Source organism: Podarcis tiliguerta (assembly GCF_965153285.1).
Source record: "Podarcis tiliguerta genome assembly, chromosome: 3".
Lineage (NCBI taxonomy): Eukaryota > Metazoa > Chordata > Lepidosauria > Squamata > Lacertidae > Podarcis > Podarcis tiliguerta.
The window spans coordinates 970691-989367 of NC_139536.1; the positions used below are offsets into that span (position 1 = coordinate 970691).

The window sequence follows — 18677 nt, forward strand, 5'->3', positions numbered from 1 at the left end:
GACGTCATTTTGTGCTTCTGCACATGCGGGAGTGGCGAAACCCGGAAGTAACCCTTTCTGGTACTTCTGGGTCGCCGCGGGACATAACCTGAAAAAACGTGTCGTGAAGCAAACGTAACATGAGGTATGACTGTATTTTACTGGGGCTGAAATGCAACTAACTTCAGCAGAACCCAGAGGACATCTCTTTGTCTTCAACTGGGCACGTTCCTCTCTGCAGCCTCACAGGGATCCATATGAGGCTTCTCCAGGCTGCGTCATCCATTCCCACCAGGATCAGTCGGAAGGAACAGGCGATGCAGTTTGTGGGCTTGAGTGATTGTGGCAACCTCCTCCTCACACCTTGGACGTGCACCCGGGAAGGAAAGAAACTGCCTGTGATTCGCTTGACCCCACAACCTGCCCCCTCCTCCTGAGGGAGAGCCCCCTTTGCATCCTGTGGGACAGTGGGTGGAGTGTCTCTTCTGTGGACAACTCACAGCTCCCCTCTATGGGAAGAGCTTGGTATCAGTTCTGGGTTTCAGTTGCAATGGCACAGGGTGCCTCCTGATTCCCCTGCATGCCATGTTCTTCCAGGCTGCTGCCCTGGGTTCCCTGTCTCTTTGGAAGCTCCCTCACTCTGCTGCCCTTTCAGGAGCGCTCCCTGCATCTCAGATAAAGAGCAGCAGCAGGGAGAGTCTCCAGGTCCTTTCACCTTCTCCTTCCAGGAGTGGTTTTAGCTTGAAATGGCTGTAGGGTGCAGAGTATTGGGATGGCTCCCTCAAGCTCAATGTCCCTTCCAGGTCATGGTCAGACCTCCAGTTAAAAGCCACCGCCTGCCTGGAATCTCCCTCCCCCTGCCAAGGTTTACCATTAGCTCCCATTGATCACTTCCTTCCAGGAGAAATTTATTATTATTATTATTATTATTATTATTATTATTATTATTATTATTTATACTCCGCCCATCTGGCTGGGTTTCCCCAGCCACTCTGGGTGGCTTCCAACAGAACACTAAAATACAATGATCTTTTAAACATTAAAAGCTTCCCTATACAGGGCTGCCTTCAGATGTCTTCTAAAAGTTTGGTAGTTATTTTTCTCTTTGACATCCGGTGGGAGGGAGTTCCACAGGGCGGGCGCCACCACCGAGAAGGTCCTCTGCCTGGTTCCCTGTAACCTCACTTCTCGCAATGAGGGAACCGCCAGAAGGCCCTCGGCGCTGGACCTCAGTGTCCAGGTAGAATGATGAGGGTGGAGACGCTCCTTCAGGTATACAGGACCAAGGCCGTTTAGGGCTTTCAAGGTCAACACCTACACTTTGAATTGTGCTCAGAAACGTACTGGGAGCCAATGTAGGTCTTTCAAGACCGGTGTTATATGGTCTTGGTGGCCGCTCCCAGTCCCCAGTCTAGCTGCCGCATTCTGGATTAATTGTAGTTTCTGGGTCACCTTCAAAGGTAGCCCCACACAGAGTGCATTGCAGTAGTCAAAGCGGGAGATAACCAGAGCATGCAACACTCTGGCCAGACAGTCTGCGGGCAGGAAGGGTCTCAGACTATGTACTAGATGGAGCTGGTAGACAGCCACCCTGGACACAGAACTGACCTGCGCCTCCATGGACAGCTGTGAGTCCAGAATGACTCCCAGGCTGCGCACCTGGTCCTTCAGGGACACAGTTACCCCATTCAGGACCAGGGAGTCCCCCACACCCGCCCGCCCCGTCCCCCAAAAACAGTACTCCCTCTTCTTGTCAGGGATCAACCTCAATCTGTTAGCTGCCATCCATCTGAGCGCCTTCTCACAGAGCTGACCTGCTTTGGTTACCCCCAGCTGTAGACCAAATGCGTGTGTGTAATTTTTATTATTTTCTAAGTGTCTTACACTTGTGCTCCATGTTGATTTAATCAGGTAGCTTAAACTGATCCCAGAACAAGGCAGAGTTCCCAGGGGAACTGCAGCTCTATTGCCTCTTCTACTGGACTCCGTTGGAAGAAGCAACAGCAGCACAGAAAGCCTTTAGCACAGGATCTCCACCAAACCTTCCCCTTTCAAAAACTTTACCTGCTGGGAGAAACACGTCCGCACAGAGTTTTCCGTGTACCCAAAGGAAGGCCCTTCAAACACAGCTGTGGGAAGTTTCAGAACCTCTCTCAGAAACTGGTCAAACTTTGAAAATATCATCAGGCCGTTGGAATCCGACATCTGAGAGAAGATATCTAAAAAAACGCAAATCAGATTCGGATTAACTGTAAACGCTGCCCTTGTGGAAAGGACACAACAATTACATCTACTTTTAAATTATTTCCCGGGGCGGGGGGCAATGTATGCACCACACAACTTTAAAGAGGCTGTCAATGACACTTGGTCATGACCAGCCAGAGACAGGCATGCAAACCATAGACGGAAAAGTCCTCTTGTGTTCAGGTCTTGCTTGTGAGTTTTCCACAGGCATCTGGCTGGCCCCTGGGAGAACAGGAGGCTGGACTAGAGGGGCCATTGGTCTGATCCAGCAAACTCTTCTTATGTTCTTCGTCTATACCTTTTTATCACCCCCCCCCCAAAAAAAAACCCACAAGTGACTTTTTGTCTTCTGTGCCCAGAGAATTTCCCTCTAAACATGACAGGCCAATTTCTTCTTGGAGGAGGGGATAACACCTTTAGCAAGATTTCTAAACTTCTTTTAAAAAAGGGACTTGCATTCTTAATCCTTTGCTGCACTCTGTCAAGTACTCCTGGAGGAGTTGCAGAAAGGAATTAACCATGAATCTTAAAAGGTTTAAAGCAAGCCAACCTAACACAGCAGTGCTTGAGTGGAGAATGGAAGAACTATTTGCCTGTATCTAGAATGAAGTTAAGAGGAAATCAGAACGCCAAATAGTCCTGAAAGCACAGCGCACAAAGCTTTGAGAAAAGGAGCTCCACATGCGGAAGGATCAAGGTGACGATGGTGAAGCATCTTGGCTCTGCTGGTGGTGGAGCAGAGGAGAAAGACAAGCCAACTCCAACACTTCTTCTATGATGGAGGAGGATGAAGAAAAATGACCTTCTGCACGCTAGCTGCCTAAACGTTCTTGTTTAGACAAGCCTACCCAGATGCTTAGAAATGCCGGTGTGAATTTTAATCTGCTAACTTCTTATATGTTTTAATGTACAGTGGTACCTTGGTTTATGAACTTAATCCATTCCGGAAGTCCGTTCTTAAACCAAAGCGTTCTTAAACCAAGGCACGCTTTCCCATAGAAAGTAACACAAAATGGATTAATCTGTTCCAGGCTTTTAAAAACGACCCCTAAATCAGAAATTTAACATGAATTTTACTATCTAACAAGACCACTGATCCATAAAATGAAAGCAATAATCAATGTACTGTACTATAAAATAAATAAAACAGTGTTCATAATCCAAAAAGTTAGTTAACTGGGCTGTTCGTAACCCGAGGTACCACTGTATTGTATTTTTTTCCTTATCTTGTGGCTTTATAATTTTGTAAACCCCTTTGAGGTTTTTGACACTCAAGTGGTGTATACATTTCATGAAATTAATAAGCAGCAGGCCAGGAACCTGTAGGTTCTGCAATCAGAAGGACTTTAAGAGAGCGAGGAAAGTTGATCAGGGCAAAGAGAAGCCAGGATGTCTGCTGGTTAAGCAAATTGTGGGTGACATAGTGGAAATAGAACATCAAGAGCACACCCAGCCAAGGCAGAAAACAACGCTCCTTTTGACCAATACTTCAGATGGACAGCCCATGGCCACCGCCTGATCCAGTCAGCCTTGTTCCCTGGCCGCCTCTGATCTCAAGAAGCACCGAAACAGAAGCTTCAGTCTGGAGGGGCAGCGTGAGCTCACGGGGTGCCAGAAAAGCCCAAAGAGGGGTTCAAGGAGAGGCATCCAGCCTGACTGTCAGGCAGCGTGAGGAAGCAGATCTTGAGTGCTGCTGAAGGGCAGCTGAGTCAGCAGTTATCTAATGTGAAATTATTTTCAATGCTAGGAAAAGAGGAGAGGGAAGATCAGCTTGATTTTGAACCCCAGGCATCAAAACCATTCAGGCTGACCCTGTCTGGGAATTTTATTCTTGGAGAGAAAATTAGCACCACAGTATTGCTGGACGCGGCTGGCGCTGTGGGTTAAACCACTGAGCCTAGGACTTGCCGATAGAAGATCAGCGGTTCGAATCCCCGCGACAGCGTGAGCTCCCGTTGCTCTGTCCCAGCTCCTGCCAACCTAGCAGTTCAAAAACACGTCAAAGTGCAAGTAGATAAATAGGTACCGCTCCGGAGGGAAGGTAAACGGCGTTTCCGTGCGCTGCTCTGGTTCGCCAGAAGCAGCTTAGTCATGCTGGCCACATGACCTGGAAGCTGTACGCTGGCTCCCTTGGCCAATAAAGTGAGATGAGTGCCACAACCCCAGAGTTGGCCGCAACTGGACCTAATGGTCAGGGGCCCCTTTACCTATTGCATTGCATTGTATTTTAATTTTATTTTAAAGTGGGGTGGGGGGAACAGAAAGCCCAGGATAAAAAACGATGCCTGCAGTGCCTACTGGAACTCCTAGTCCACAGCCAGGAAGAAGTTATTTATACACACCCAAGGACAGAAAGGTGTTAGGAAGCAAGTCAAGCACTGCTCTCCAGCAGGTGTGCCGCAAACTGAGCAGGCAGAGTCAGTTATTTGCAAAAGGACACTCAGGGATTGGCAGGAGAAAGCAGAGCCAAGTCCCCGGGCGAAGGAGGCTTAGGAGGGCGTCCAATGGAAGACGACGACGAGAGAAACTCTGGTGGGCTGGAACTGGGGAAAGTGAAGGGTTGAGGCGGCCAAGGCAGCAGAAGAGAGGCCTGCCCAGAGCGGGAGAACAGCTGACTCCCATTCACCAGGGAAACCCCCCAAAGTGTTCCCAGTCAGCACCAGGCCTTCCAGAAGGCAAGACCAAGGGGAGAAATGACAGGCACTCTCCCCTGCCCCACACTGCTACTCTCAGCTGAGCCTCAAGTCTTCAGAGAAAAGTTTTTCTCATTCTCACATAACTCCAGTGATACTTGTGGACAAGGGTCTGATCCAGGAACTTTATTCAGTAGACTCTTCCTGCCTTCTTGCTACTGAACAGGTAAGCAGAAGAACACAAAGCAAAGGATAGCTTCTGCAGCTGATGGGGGGGGCATTTTTTTTCCTTTTAAGGACAGCATTATGCAGTATCCTTCCACCTACCCCGAATTATCTCCTTAAAATACTCACATCTCAACTTGTCCAGAATCTTCCCACCGCACATGGTTGCCAACATGGCTTTTATGGAAAACACCGTCAACTTTCCGTGGCCCTCACTGTAAAAAACAAAACAAAACTGCAGTTCAATCAATCAATCAATCATTTTATTTTTATGCTGCCTTTCCAAAGCTAAAACCATGCTCAAGGCAACTTGCAACCCGGAAGCTGCACGTTGTGACAGGAGCAAGTCTATGATCCATTCATGCACAGACACAGATTATTCAGCAGGACAACACAAGAGCAACATTCAGAAAGTGTCCAAGAAAGAAAATTGCCCCACATTTTCCTGGCTGGTCATGGGGTGGAACATCTTATGCAGTGTGTGTGTGTGTGTGTGTGGAGAGAGAGAGAGAGAGAGAGAGAGAGAGAGAGAGAGAGAGAGGGGCTTCTGTTAGCTGTGCCCAACAGAGGTTATCGGAATAATGAGATGTGCTGAGATGTTTTTGCCTGCATCCATGCTGTCAAACGTGATTCTATCGCCATAAAGGAAAGGGACATGCTTTTTAAACACTCCTAGCAGAACGAAGATGCACAGAGGTCCTCAGCCGATTGAGGATGAGAGCATGCTTGCCACCTGAGCAAGACAAGAGGTCTTCTGGTAAGAGAAGCCTCTTCTGCACTGACTGGGCTACTTTGTACACACAGGAAGGCTATAAAGGAAGAAGGACTCCCAAGGATGCTATCAGCCCCCAAGTCTCGAAATATTAAGTAAACAGATCCTGTGATACGTTATTGGACTTCCATCACGACACAACTTGTCCTCCTCTGGTCTACAAAGTCTTCTGCCTCCCAACTGCAACCACCAAGGAGGAAGAGGAGCAGTTTCTACCAGAGAGGGCAGCTGCGGAAAGACAGAGAGCTCCCATCCGAAACACCAGCAGAGTCTTCCCTGCCAGTAAAGCCAAGTTTTCCATCTCTCTTGCCCAAGAGTGCACACTGTTCCAACATGCACAGCAGAAAAACTTCAACAGCTGCCAGCCAGGTGAAATGAAGCAAAGCCTATCTTGAGGAGTTTTTGGCTCTCCTGCTCTTGGCTGGGATTAGAGGTTTACACATTGCTCCGCTACGGCCTAAAATTGGGGATATGGAGGTTGACTACTGGAGATTCACGCGTGAAACTGCTGCTTCACCTTCATATTCAGCCCCAAGGAAAGAGGCCGAAGGGACTAGGAAGGGGTGGGGCTGGTACCCACAACTGGGTACAACATGCTCTCCCCTGCAGTAGCACAGAACGCGTAACTTGGGTGTGCAACTCCATGGGGAAACGTTAGCCACAGCCAGCCTTTTGCAACAACCGCTGCAGCAATTTCCACCCCCCCCCCAGCAGCTTGTGTAAAGGCTCCTTTGGAGAGAGGTTGCGAGGAAGGCTCCTTTTAGCCTCATGGAATTGGACTGCACCATTTTAAAAATGTAGTTTTTGAATCCACACATTCAGATGGAAAAAATCCCATCACCCTCTATAACCTTTCAACTGGTCAGATTTCTTGGCGTGCGGAATCCAAAACTGAGCAACAGGGTGTGAAGTGTGTGTGTGTGCTGCAAGGTCACGCCCTAGGCCCATGCTCACTTTGCAGCAGGAACATTCGCTCCGTTTTTAATTGCTGACAGAGCAGATGACTATAGCACATGAGCTCACAAATCTGTCTGGATCTGCAGCCTGAAGGAACACCGAGACACCACAGGGGGATAAACCGCCTTGCTCAAAGAAGGGCTCTGAGGATGAAACACGGGTGTGATTCTCTGTCAAGGGCCAAAAGCCTGCTCTAGCCCAGGGGTGCCCAAGGCCTCAGGCTCTGCCCCAGCCCACGCAGTGGCTGCCTGGAAGCAATGCAGCCTGGAGGAGAGAGAAGCCCCTGACCTGTCATATGCTGCTATCATGAAGTTGAGGAGAAGGCTGATGGATTGCTCCACGCTGATCTGGTGAGTAGAAGGAAGGCGTTTGTTCAGCTGGTAGTAGATGGAGGAAATGATGGTTTCTAATCGAGACACATTGATCTCCGTGTTGTGATCCAATGTGTTAAGGCCATTATCTCGGAAGGCTTCTATCATATTCCAGATATCCACAAGGTGAACTGGAAGGGAAAGGGAAAAGATAAGTTTTACTCCTAACTGATGCAAGTTCGGCTGCGTTTTTATGAAGCATCCCTACCGTAAAACACAGCGACGTTTCCAGGAATTTCCTTCTACAGGCACAGCTCATGTGGGTGGCTGGCTGGACGGCTATCCTATCTGTTGGGGATTCCTTAGTTGCAGTTTGTGCATTGCAGGGGGTTGGACTAGATGACCCCTTGGGTCCCTTCAACTCTTATGAGTCTTTGTGCATTCTGCTAACTCTTCAGCCAACAGAGTCAAGCTGCTCTCTGCCAGCTTTCTCCAGGGGTTCTGCCAGAGCTGAGGCTCCATGATTATCTGGGCATTTCTATTCACAATCTTAACTTGGTGTTGCAAGACTGAAATGCAGTTTACATGGCCAATCTTTGTGGCTGGCTGTCCAGGGTTGGGTGTAGACTTGCGCTTGCCTTATCAGTACACAAGGAAGAGGGGAAAGCCTGGCTGAGGAAAAAGGGGTGTGGGGAGAAACTGCAGCCCCTCACCACCCCCAGTCAGCCTCCCACAACCAGCCTCCTTGGCCCCAGCACTGAGGCAGCATGAGCGTGGCCACGTGCATATGTATATTTTGGCAGACTGAGGATGCATTGCATCAACTTTGGGGGATGCATTTTGGCTAGGAAACAGGACAGAAATCCAGTAAGGTGAGTGGCACCACTCCCCTCTAGGTCGCACTAAACAAGGCAAATACAGCATCTTGCAAATACAGCATCTTGTCTGGATTCAATAACTGGGCGTTGCTGCCTGCCTGCCTCCCCAAACGCAGTTCCCTTGCTTGGTAAACCTAAAGCTAAGCCACAATTGCTTGTTTTCCCATTACCAGATGTCCCCATAGTGCTGTTTCCACAGATACAGCAGCCCCTGGTGGCAAAACACAAAGAGAAGCCCCTTGAGAACAGCCACACTTTCCTTATTCTAACAGGGAAGGGTGGAGAGGGCGGGGGGGGGAGGCTGTTAGTCCACTGAACTCTGCTTGCAAGCAAGCGACTGCCCCCTTGCATGGAGTGGGGGGGGGAATGGAGGATGGGCCAGCCACCCAAGGGTGGGGTGTGGATGGCAGGAAAAAACACAACACTTCTCTCTAAAGTGTGACACTCTCTAATGATGAGTGGAAGAGGGCAGGGTAGGGTCTTTCAGCTCCACTGGATCAGGGCCCCAACCCTTTACTTTCTACCCCAAATATGGCCATGCCACATGATGATCTTTCCATGGCCCTTGCATTCTCTAGGAACGATTCTCTGCTCTTTTTTTATCGCTTAGGTGACTTCCAGATGACATGTTGATTGAGCACTCATCCTGATTTGGTTACACGGCATCCTCTGTCTATTGAGCGAGTTGTTCTGATTCTTTTGTGTCGAGCGATTGTTATTCTGCACTTTCTGGGAGGAGCAGCCCAAGCCCACTTTAATTGTGTAACCTGAATTTCCCAGGATGCCACTCCATCTCTCCCACAAAATACTGGCTGTCTGGAAGAAGCCTCCTCATTCTTCTCTCTGCCACGTGACCCTGCCCAACAGACTCTTCCTGTGACATTTCCAAACTAACAAGAACATGCTCAGTGCCAGAGAGTCCAATTACACACAGACAGAGAGAGAGTTTCCTCCCAGCAGGCTGTTTCCTCCTCTCAGCATCATTTCTAAGTCACACGGCCTTCTCCATGCCTCTTCAACACGCCCCTCTCTTGCACATTGCCCTGTGGTTTATGCGCAGCTACAGCACTTTACTCCCGTCTGAACACTGCCCTTCACTTGGTCATTCAAGTTTTCTGTGTGTGATCTTCAAGCATGTACTTCAAAGCACCAGATTGTCCCCTGGCCAGAAGAAAGCGCATCATGGGATCTTCCAAATAAAAGCTAGTCTTTGTGTGCCTCGCGTGGATCAACAGGAGCACATCAGCACATGACAAGAAGGACATTGTGCAAAGGAGGTGGAGGCACAGAAAGCTTTTCCCAGCTTGGCATTACCACTTTTAATTTTGTCGATCTTTCTCCCAAACAATGCAAGGTTGGGGTTCATTTGCTCTTATTGTGAGCTGAGTCAGTGCAACACAGAGGAGTTTATGCGAAGATAAATCTTTACATGTGCACTTATCTAAGATGTTTCTACAGAGGGTGGAACTTTTCACTTACGATTACATCTTTTTTGCACAAATCTCAGTTTGCAGGCAGTCCGATACGTTGACAATCTGATGACGTCAAAGTTCTGAGCCCCTGTGAATTAGAAGCAAGAGAGTTCTTGTCTTATAGTGGGAAGAGGCCTTGGATCACGTACCGGCACAGAATCCATTTCCCAACTGAACTTTTGGCCTAGTTTTCAAGACAGCTGGTAATTCTGTGTCAGAACTATTAATTTCCTTCACTTCCTTTCTGAATCGTTTCCTATGAAATAACTTAAAATGGCACAACAGTGAAAACATCAATAATAATATATATAACACTACATCATGCCCTATGTCAATCACCCACCGCAGCTCCAATCAGTGGATGACCATTTGTGGTGTTTTTGCTGGACCTCAAAAAGGTCTTGCCCAGGTTCTTGCATTCTGGGGTTCTTACCTGCTAAACGTTATAACAATTCATACACTTAAAAATAAACAAACTTTTTCACAGGAACATTTAACTAACCTGTTCCTGTAATTGCCTTTAGGATGTTGATTAAACAATGTTTTTGTTCTCCTAATAATGCTTTAAAAATAATCTATCACTATTTGAGCAATAAAGGAATCCTGTCTTTTAGGCCCCATGACATGTTGGCAAACAGCCTCAGAGCCTTGCCTCTCTCTCTCTCTTTTCTCGTTTTTGCATCTGCCCTTGGCAATACCAGAGGCCTCCTCCTAGATGGCATTTCCCCAAGTATCTCAAGGAAAATGGTCAGGGATGGAAACTGAGGATCAAGCATGGAACAGGGAGCTGGGTTCCCAAAAGCTGAGAGCTAAGGTAGACCCTCGTCCCCAGAATTCAACCAATGCTTCTTTAGGGTGTCATGGGATATGAGATGAGGTAACCACTAGATGTTATTTGAAGACTGAAACGTGTAAACGTATAAGCTTCACAAACACCCCTGGTCTTTGAAATGTGACACCCCAAAACTCTCAAGTGGAGCCAATTTAGTTAAAAATTATTATTATTAAAATAAAAAACCCGTGTTATGAAATATTCTGTTTTACAATTTCAAATAAACATTTTACAAACTTTAAAATATCCAGCGACTTCTCTTCTCTTTCCATGGTTCATTTTAACATGCTTTCAAAAGACTATTTTGTGAAGTCGTCAGCTACAGCAGAGTTCCACTTACTCATTTCCATAAACAGCTGCCTCTTCTCTGCCATCGTTCTCCTCCTCTTCCCGCTCTCCTCAATCATCCTAAAGACACAAAGGGAGAGGTTCAGCCCCATTTGCTTCTCTAGCTAAGCCAGCCTGCAGGGGGTTCCAGTGAAGTTTCTGTATTAATCTGATCTAGAAAGTCACACACAGGAAACAGTGCATAGAAACCACTAGGCAAAGTGAACTACGCCAATTACTTTGGTAGTCTGAGAGCTGGGATGTACGCAGAGCAGGGGGGGCAAATGCTAGCAAGATAAAGAAACCTCCTCCTGCGATTTTGTTTTAAATACAGGTACAAGTGGGAGAGAAGAGGGCAACTTTATTTTGCAAAACAGGCTGACCGGAGTGAGATGGTTGCTTTTGCTTTAGGAAATAAAAATGACACTAAAAACTTCTGCCACCTCCGTTTTGCAAACAGCGCTGACTTAGAAACAGGCAGCTTTCCATTGTGGCTCCTTCTCCAGTATTGTGTCTGAGTAATACTGATGCTTCCCTTGCTTATGCTAAGTTAGTCCTCCACGTCAGCCACCAGAAAAGCTACTGGGACGACAGCATTTTTGCATTTGTTTGCAAGGTCTACACTGAAAGTGCAGGAGGTTTCAATGGGAGCAGGTGTGAGGCTCCTCTCCCGCTGCCCTGGAGGAGCAAAACCTTTTCTTTCCATTCGGGACAACTTTATCACATGAAGCCCAGGAGTGGAATTCCTATTTTCATGGAAGGAATGTTTTTGCAAAACAAAACAAAAAAAACCTGTTTGGCTATGAACCTATGGCCTGCTTGCCCTCTCCCACTGATTTTGCTGCTCAGTCGGTTCTCTGAAAGACGACTATTAGCAGGATCAGTGCAGTCGTGCAATGCTCCTGAGATATGGCAAAGAAGAACTAGCCTTGCCTTTTCTGTCCAGTTGCCTTTCACAGAAGTCCTGGTATTCTAAACAGGAGTAGCAGTAGCCTAAATGCATTCTCACGTGTGCCAAGAGTTTCTGGAATGCTAAATTTAAAAAAGATAATGCAAATTCTTTCCTCGTTATTTTTCTGATGTAAGAAATCAGATGGGGAAAAGTAAGGTGCATGTCAAAATGGAAATGTAAGGTAGAAGTACTGGTATGGGAAGGGGCGGGTGGAAGCGTGCCCTATGACTTTTGCCTCGGAAGGCAGGATTAGCTAAAATAATTTAAAAAGTTTAAAAGTCACATGCCTGGGTAGCCTTACTGGTGATCCCAGGGAGGCATCATAGTTTAATAATAATAATAATAATAATAATAATAATAATAATAATAATAATAATTTATTATTTATACCCCCACCCATCTGACTGAGTTTCCCCAGCCACTCTGGGAGGCTTCCAACAAAACACTAAAATACAATAACCTATTAAACATTAAAAGCTTCCCTCAACAGGGCTGCCTTTAGATGTCTTCTAAAAGTCAAATAGTTGTTTATTTCTTTGGTCATCTGATGGGAGGGTGTTCCACTGGGTGGGTGCCACCACTGAGAAGGCCCTCTGTCTGGTTCCCTGTAACTTGGCTTCTCGCAAGGAGGGAACCGCCAGAAGGCCCTCGGCGCTGGACCTCAGTGTCCGGGCAGAATGATGGAGGTGGAGATGCTCCTTCAGGTATACTGGACCGAGGCCATTTAGGGCTTTAAAGGTCAGCACCAACCCTTTGAATTGTGCTCGGAAACGTACTGGGAGCCAATGTAGGTCTTTCAAGACCGGTGTTATATGGTCTCGGCGGCCGCTCCCAGTCACCGGTCTGGCTGCTGCATTCTGGATTAGTTGTTGTTTCCGGGTCACCTTCAAAGGTAGCCCCACATAGAGCGCATTGCAGTAGTCCAAGCGGGAGATAACCAGAGCATGTTTACTGGGGCAAGGGTGCCACACCAAGGAGCTGCTCTCTTGGCCAATACTACAGGACCTATTTTAACAGGTTTCGCTCTTCTTGGAGCTCATCAGCTGTAGGTAACGGCCTATTTTGCAATACTTTCTCAACGGGAATGTGATGATCGGATGGTCAGGAACACGGAGCACCATTTGCCTCTAATCCCTACTCAACCCCGCCTTCCAAGGACACAATGTATTACAGCATGCATTATATTTGAAATCTGAAATAGCTGTTGTCCAACATTTGATGTGCAAAAATTAAAATTAAAAAAATCAGCTGGCCAGATTCCTGGCCAGGTGTGGGCGGAAACAGCTGCCTGGCCACATTTGCCACTGGTTTGTGTCTGAGACTCTTAGCGGCAGGTGTGAGCTCCTTTTGAGTAAGAACTCAGGGACCAGGTCATCAGCCTCTAACACAGCTTTAGCATGTGATATACAATAGCAATGTAAGCATCATTAAGTTCAACAGGAATTCCTCCCAGGTAAATCTCTCTCTCTCTATATATATATATATCTGCAGTCTGTCTGTCTGTCTGTCTGTCTGTCTTTCTTATTTATTTATTTATTTATTTATTTATTTTAGTTGCCCTTACTAACCCAAAATCCTTAGTTATTTGAATGCAATCTACAAAACTAAGCAACTACAATTCTATATACACATAAACTCTTTGTCTGCATTAGATTCCTTGGCCTTCTGCAGCATGTGAAATAAACTAACCACTATGTTTAGAAATACATACAGCAAAACACACACACACACACCCCAAGCTCAGAAAAAGTTGTTTTAATCTGTACATACTTTTTGTTCTCCTAAATCAGAGGAAGAGAAAGCCTTTTGGCCAGTAGGCCAAATCTTAATCTCCTCAACCTCTTGTGGACCAAGTTTGACAACCACCTGATATCATAGTGACATCAGGGGATACTGAACTTAGAAGCCTCATTTGTCAGGATTTCAAAGTGAAGGTTTGAAGGAGAACCATGGAGGTTGTTGGAAAGCCCCGTGCTGCGCTTTGAAGACCCAACAGCCAAGTCTGCAAAATGTAGCACTGGGAGGGAAAAGAGGTTTCTGTTAGGATATTTCCATTCCACCTTAAAAGGGAGCAGGCTTTGTGAGTCACAGAGTCTGCGCATTTCCTGTTTTCACAGGATGTTTCTGTTGTGTTTTTGCTTTTGTTTCTCTCTCTCTCTCTGCCTGAGACATTGAAGCAGGCAGTCATGTTTTTCTTTGTTCTGATCAACGCTGAATAAACTTGTAAATAATGCTCTCCTGAGTGCATCTTTCGCTGTGCATATCTGCTGATAGAGCGTGCTCGGCTCTGGAATGTGGGAAGTTATTTCTGGAGCTCGTGTCGCTAATTGCTGATACTGCGTGTCTACGGGAGATTGATGGATGTCCGGAGACGACATGGAGTCATGATGGACTTTGTCTCCCTGGCAGTATCCCAACAGTTTCCATGATTAAACGGAAACTATGTCCCCTTCCTTGAGCAAGGTGTGCTCCTACCACCAGTGAGCTGAGAGGTGGCTGGGTGGGATCATGCTTTGCTCCAGAAAAGAAACAACCAGGTGCTCACTTTAAGCTCTTGATTTTCCTTTGAAGCCCTGCCCTTACCTGCCCACATTTGATGCCAGGTCTAGTGTCAAGTGTAGGGCATGCAGGTGTGGCTTCCTGGAGATGACTTGGTGAGCCAAATTGGGAGACCTGCTGGGCCAAGTCTGGCCTGCAGGCATGAGGTTCTCCACCGCTGGTCCTAAGGCCATGCAGGGTGGGGTAACCGGAAGGACAAAAACAGAGACAGCTGATGGTTCAGAAACCAATTAGGATAAAGCCTGAGATGGAGTATTTTCATGGATATATTGTCTAATGTGACAGGCGTCCAAAAGAGCATTGTGCAGAGTTCAAAACTTTAATAAGGCTTTGGCATCTCCTCTTCCTCACTGCAGTCACCTGTGTCCTTGGCAAAAGCCCCTCCCAAGGATTAGGAGGATCACCAGGAAAGGTGTGGGACGTGGCCTGGAGGCTGCAGATGAACACTGAAGGGGATACCTCTGGCACAAAAGGAAACATATTCTACCCACACAAGCACCTTTTGAATCCACGCCAATGTTGAGCTCAACAATATCCAGATTCCAGACACTCCTTGATCTCTCAGGCTGGACGCAGACCTCAGGCTCCTTCCACCACACAAGAGCGGAAAGTGCCATGCATCCCATTGCCACCTCGGCTAAACAAATGTTGCCGGTTCTTGTGTTGCATTTTGAAGGTGGCAATTGTATAGAGGGCACACTGCCTATAACATTTATACCCTGACTTTCAACATTTACAGGGCATTTACAGATGGATGGATTTTTGCCCACTGCAATAAACTTCCTTTTCTGATATTGGAAATGAAAGATAATTAATGAGTACATTTGTAATTGTTTTTTGAATAAAAGTGAGGCACTTACACTTTTTAATTCCATATACGTATGTGCCATACAGTATTACTTTACTGCATTTTATATCCTTAAACTAAACTGAGTTTAGCTCTAAAGGGAAAGATATTTCAATATTTCCCAAAATATATGTTTTCCAAGGCTTTATCTGGTGGACCTATCCCTAAGATTCCCCCTTCAGCCATATCAGCCAAGCATCAAAATAACTCTGCTTTCTACTTTTCATAGTACAGCAGCCACACAGCTCTGGAAAACAAGGCAAAGCTCCTACATTTGTACATTTTTTTAATGGAATTACATGAGAATAGAGTAATGCCTGCTGAGATTTCACTGTTTTACAATGTTTTACTCATTTTACCATTTTAAATTATTTTGCTGCCTGCCAAAAACATAGGAAATTGAACAGGATACAACAGATACCTAGGATGGTACCCATTTCTCTGCGTGCTTAGATCTGCTGTCACAATTGGGAATTCTATTTCTTCCCCATGTGTCCCCCCAAAATATACCCTGGCGGGTCCCCCAGATTTTGAGGGAGGGCTGCAGAGCACAGGGGAGGAGGTGTCAGTCTGTGGCCCCAGTGAAGCACAGATCACACTGGCTTAGTCCACAAAGCAACCAAAATATTTTACACTGGACAAAAGTTTTTTATTCATCAGTCGGGGCGGTGGGGGGGGGGCACACAGCACGATTCTGATGCAACTTTGCAAATTTAGATTTGGAGAGACACACAGAGAGAGAGACATCACATTATTTTGACAAGCTTCATTATTTCGCCAGAGAGAAAAATTACAGAGATTCAAATCTGGAGTTCAAGTGGGCTGACAGACAGAAATTTCCACACCCTCAGGAGCGTCTCTGAGCTGTAACTCAAAGTTAACCAATCCAGATACATGTACAGCGGAACCTTGGTTCCTGAACGGCTTACGTTGCCGAACAAATAGGCTCCCGAACGTCGCAAACCCGGAAGAGAGTGTTGCGGTTTGTGAACGTTTTTCGGAAGCCGGATGTCCGGTGAGGTTTCCGCTTGAGTGCAGGAAGCTCCTGCAGCCAATTGGAAGCCGCGCCTTGGTTTTCGAATGGACTCCTGGAACGAATTAAGTTCGAGAACCAAGGTACCACTGTACTATGCTGGACATTTAGCACTAAACTTGCACTTAACAGGTAACTATGGCCCCTGTTCATCTTATCTAGGCCAAAGCAGAAGGGAGCAAATATAATAATAATAATAATAATAATAATAATAATAATAATAATGATATTTATACCCTGCACTTCTGGCTGGGTTTCCCCACAGAGCTCACTTTTTGTGCACGATTTTGAGCCTGTTGTGTAGGCTGTGGAATCTTAATTACACCTTCTGAGCTTACACAACATTTAGCTACGGCACGACCAAACCCTTTAAGAGATAAATTCTATAGTGCAACCCCTGCTCCAATCACACAACTGCCATCTATTCTCCTACACAACCTGTAGGATGCGAGCGGCACATTAGCCGACACCACTACGACTCAGTTTTGCAAAACTACTACGGTATAATTTTCTTCCCACGAGGGCAAACCTCTCCTAGTCCAATCACAATTCACCACGGACAGAACGTGAGATTCTACTTTTAGGTGACATTTGCATATGCTGTTGCTCTGGAGACCTTCCCTGAACAAACACACGAACAAAAGGTAGAGCAACAGGGACTCTGCCCCTGCTTGCTCCACTAGGCAAGACAGCCACTCCCCCTTGCCAACTCCCCACCTTTTACAACTCACCCCAATCCTCACTATCTCCCCACAGCTCTTGCCACCCCCATGCTGCCCGTCCGCCACGCTGAAGGAAGAGGGCAGCCACGTGAACTGCATACATTCTTACGTACCTATCTTTGTTTTCATTTTTATTAAATCTGCACACCACCCTTCATCCCAGGATCATGGGGCAATTCACAGCATAAAAATGCAGAATGAGAACACAACATATCTAATAAAACAAGAACAAAAACAAACTAAGAAGACTTGTGCCACATTTTCATATACAGAGCTGGGGCAAGGCATCCTAACTCCACTGCTTTTCATTTCTTTTCAGGCAACGGCATTGTTTCAGTCCTGCAACAAGCGTGCCATAGAGCTGCATGGGAATATATCATGGCTTATTCTTTCAGCTAGGTTGGCAGGAGCAGGGACTGAGCAACGAGAGCTCACCCCGTCGCAGGGATTCGAACCACTGACCTTCTGATCAGCAAGTCCTAGGCTCTGTGGTTTAACCCATAGCGCCACCTGTGTCCTGCCAACCTAGCAGTTCGAAAGCACATCAAAGTGCAGGTAGATATATAGGTACCGCTCCAGCGGGAAGGCAAACGGCGTTTCCGTGCGCTGCTCTGGTTCGTCAGAAGCGGCTTAGTCATGCTGGCCACATGACCCGGAAGCTGTATGCCGGCTCCCTCGGCCAGTAAAGCGAGATGAGCGCCGCAACCCCAGAGTCGGCCACGACTGGACCAATGGTCAGGGGTCCCTTTACCTATTCTTTCAGCACAACAGAATTCACATGGGCAGCTACCAACTCTTCCAGAGATAGCCAAGTCTGAACCAAAGGCATCAACGTGGGTGTGCTTAGCAAGAGAGATTCTCTCATTATGGAACTGAGATCTCAAAGAAGGCCACACAATCCTCTAATCCAGGGTATCCAGCATGGCAACCACCAGGTGCTTTGGACTACAACTCCCAGCATCCCTGACCACTGGCCGTGCAGAGTGGGACCAATGGGGACTGAAGTCCAACATATCTGGAAAGTGGCTATCCTAGCGCCAAAGGATCTTCTTGACAATGGAGAGTTACCAGGACTTGTCCTAGCTGGGTTCAAGAGTCTCTAATATTGCTATCCTAAACTTGCCTCTCTCTCATGCCAAGGAGGCCTTTCTGTCACTTTGGTCAGTGGCATGAACTTCTATGGCAATAATAATAATAATAATAATAATAATTTATTATTTATGCTCCACCCATCTGACTGGGTTTCCCCAGCCACTCTGGGTGGCTTCCAAATGAATATTAAAAACAATACAGCATCAGACATTTTAAAACTTACCTAAACAGGGCCACCGTCTTTTAAAAGTAAAATAGTTATTTTTCTCTTTGACATCTGGTAGGAGGGCGTTCCACAGGGCGGGTGCCACTACCGAGAAGGCCCTCTGCCTGGTTCCCTGTAAGGGAGGTCGTTCCACAGGGCCACTGTCTTTTAAAAGTAAAATAGTTATTTTTCTCTTTGACATCTGGTTTTAATGCAGGAGGGATCAAGGCAGAAGACAGCAGAATCAAGGCAAGAAGTGACTGCAGGATAAGCCACAGGTAGAGCGAAACAGCAGGATCAATGACATGGCATGCATGTTCTACTGGTGGAAAGCATGGGCTGCTATTGAGAAGTAGGACTGTGGAGAGCACAGATCCACTTAAACCAAGTTTGTTGGGAAGGACTGGGGAACAAGCACAAGTCAACAAGAGGGAAAGGGTCATATTTTCTAAAAATAAATAACTGATCTGAATTGCCTCCAGCTCTGAAACTTATTACAATGCAATACTGGAAATGACTTTTTAAAATTTAAGTGGGGGACGAAGAAGAAGAGATCACACGTTGCGGTTCAAGCCTGGTCAAAAGCAAACTTTTAAATAAGCTGACTGGAAGCTTTTCTGGTTTTGCAGGCACTACG

At 46.6% G+C, this 18677-nt stretch overlaps 1 protein-coding gene across 7 annotated transcripts in view; it reads right to left on the reverse strand.

Annotated features, from left to right (window-relative positions):
• Positions 1–18677, reverse strand: part of DTNB (dystrobrevin beta) — a 99523-nt gene that overhangs the window by 73674 nt on the left and 7172 nt on the right. For all 7 annotated transcript variants that reach the window (XM_083432625.1, XM_083432629.1, XM_083432626.1 and 4 more), the window contains exons 2-6: positions 10644–10711; positions 9479–9559; positions 7099–7312; positions 5211–5296; positions 2044–2198 (exon numbers count right to left, since the gene is read on the reverse strand). In XM_083432625.1, the coding sequence (XP_083288751.1) occupies positions 2044–2198; positions 5211–5296; positions 7099–7312; positions 9479–9559; positions 10644–10710 (603 nt within the window). In that variant the 5' untranslated portion in view covers position 10711. The remainder of the gene's footprint in view (positions 1–2043; positions 2199–5210; positions 5297–7098; positions 7313–9478; positions 9560–10643; positions 10712–18677) is intronic.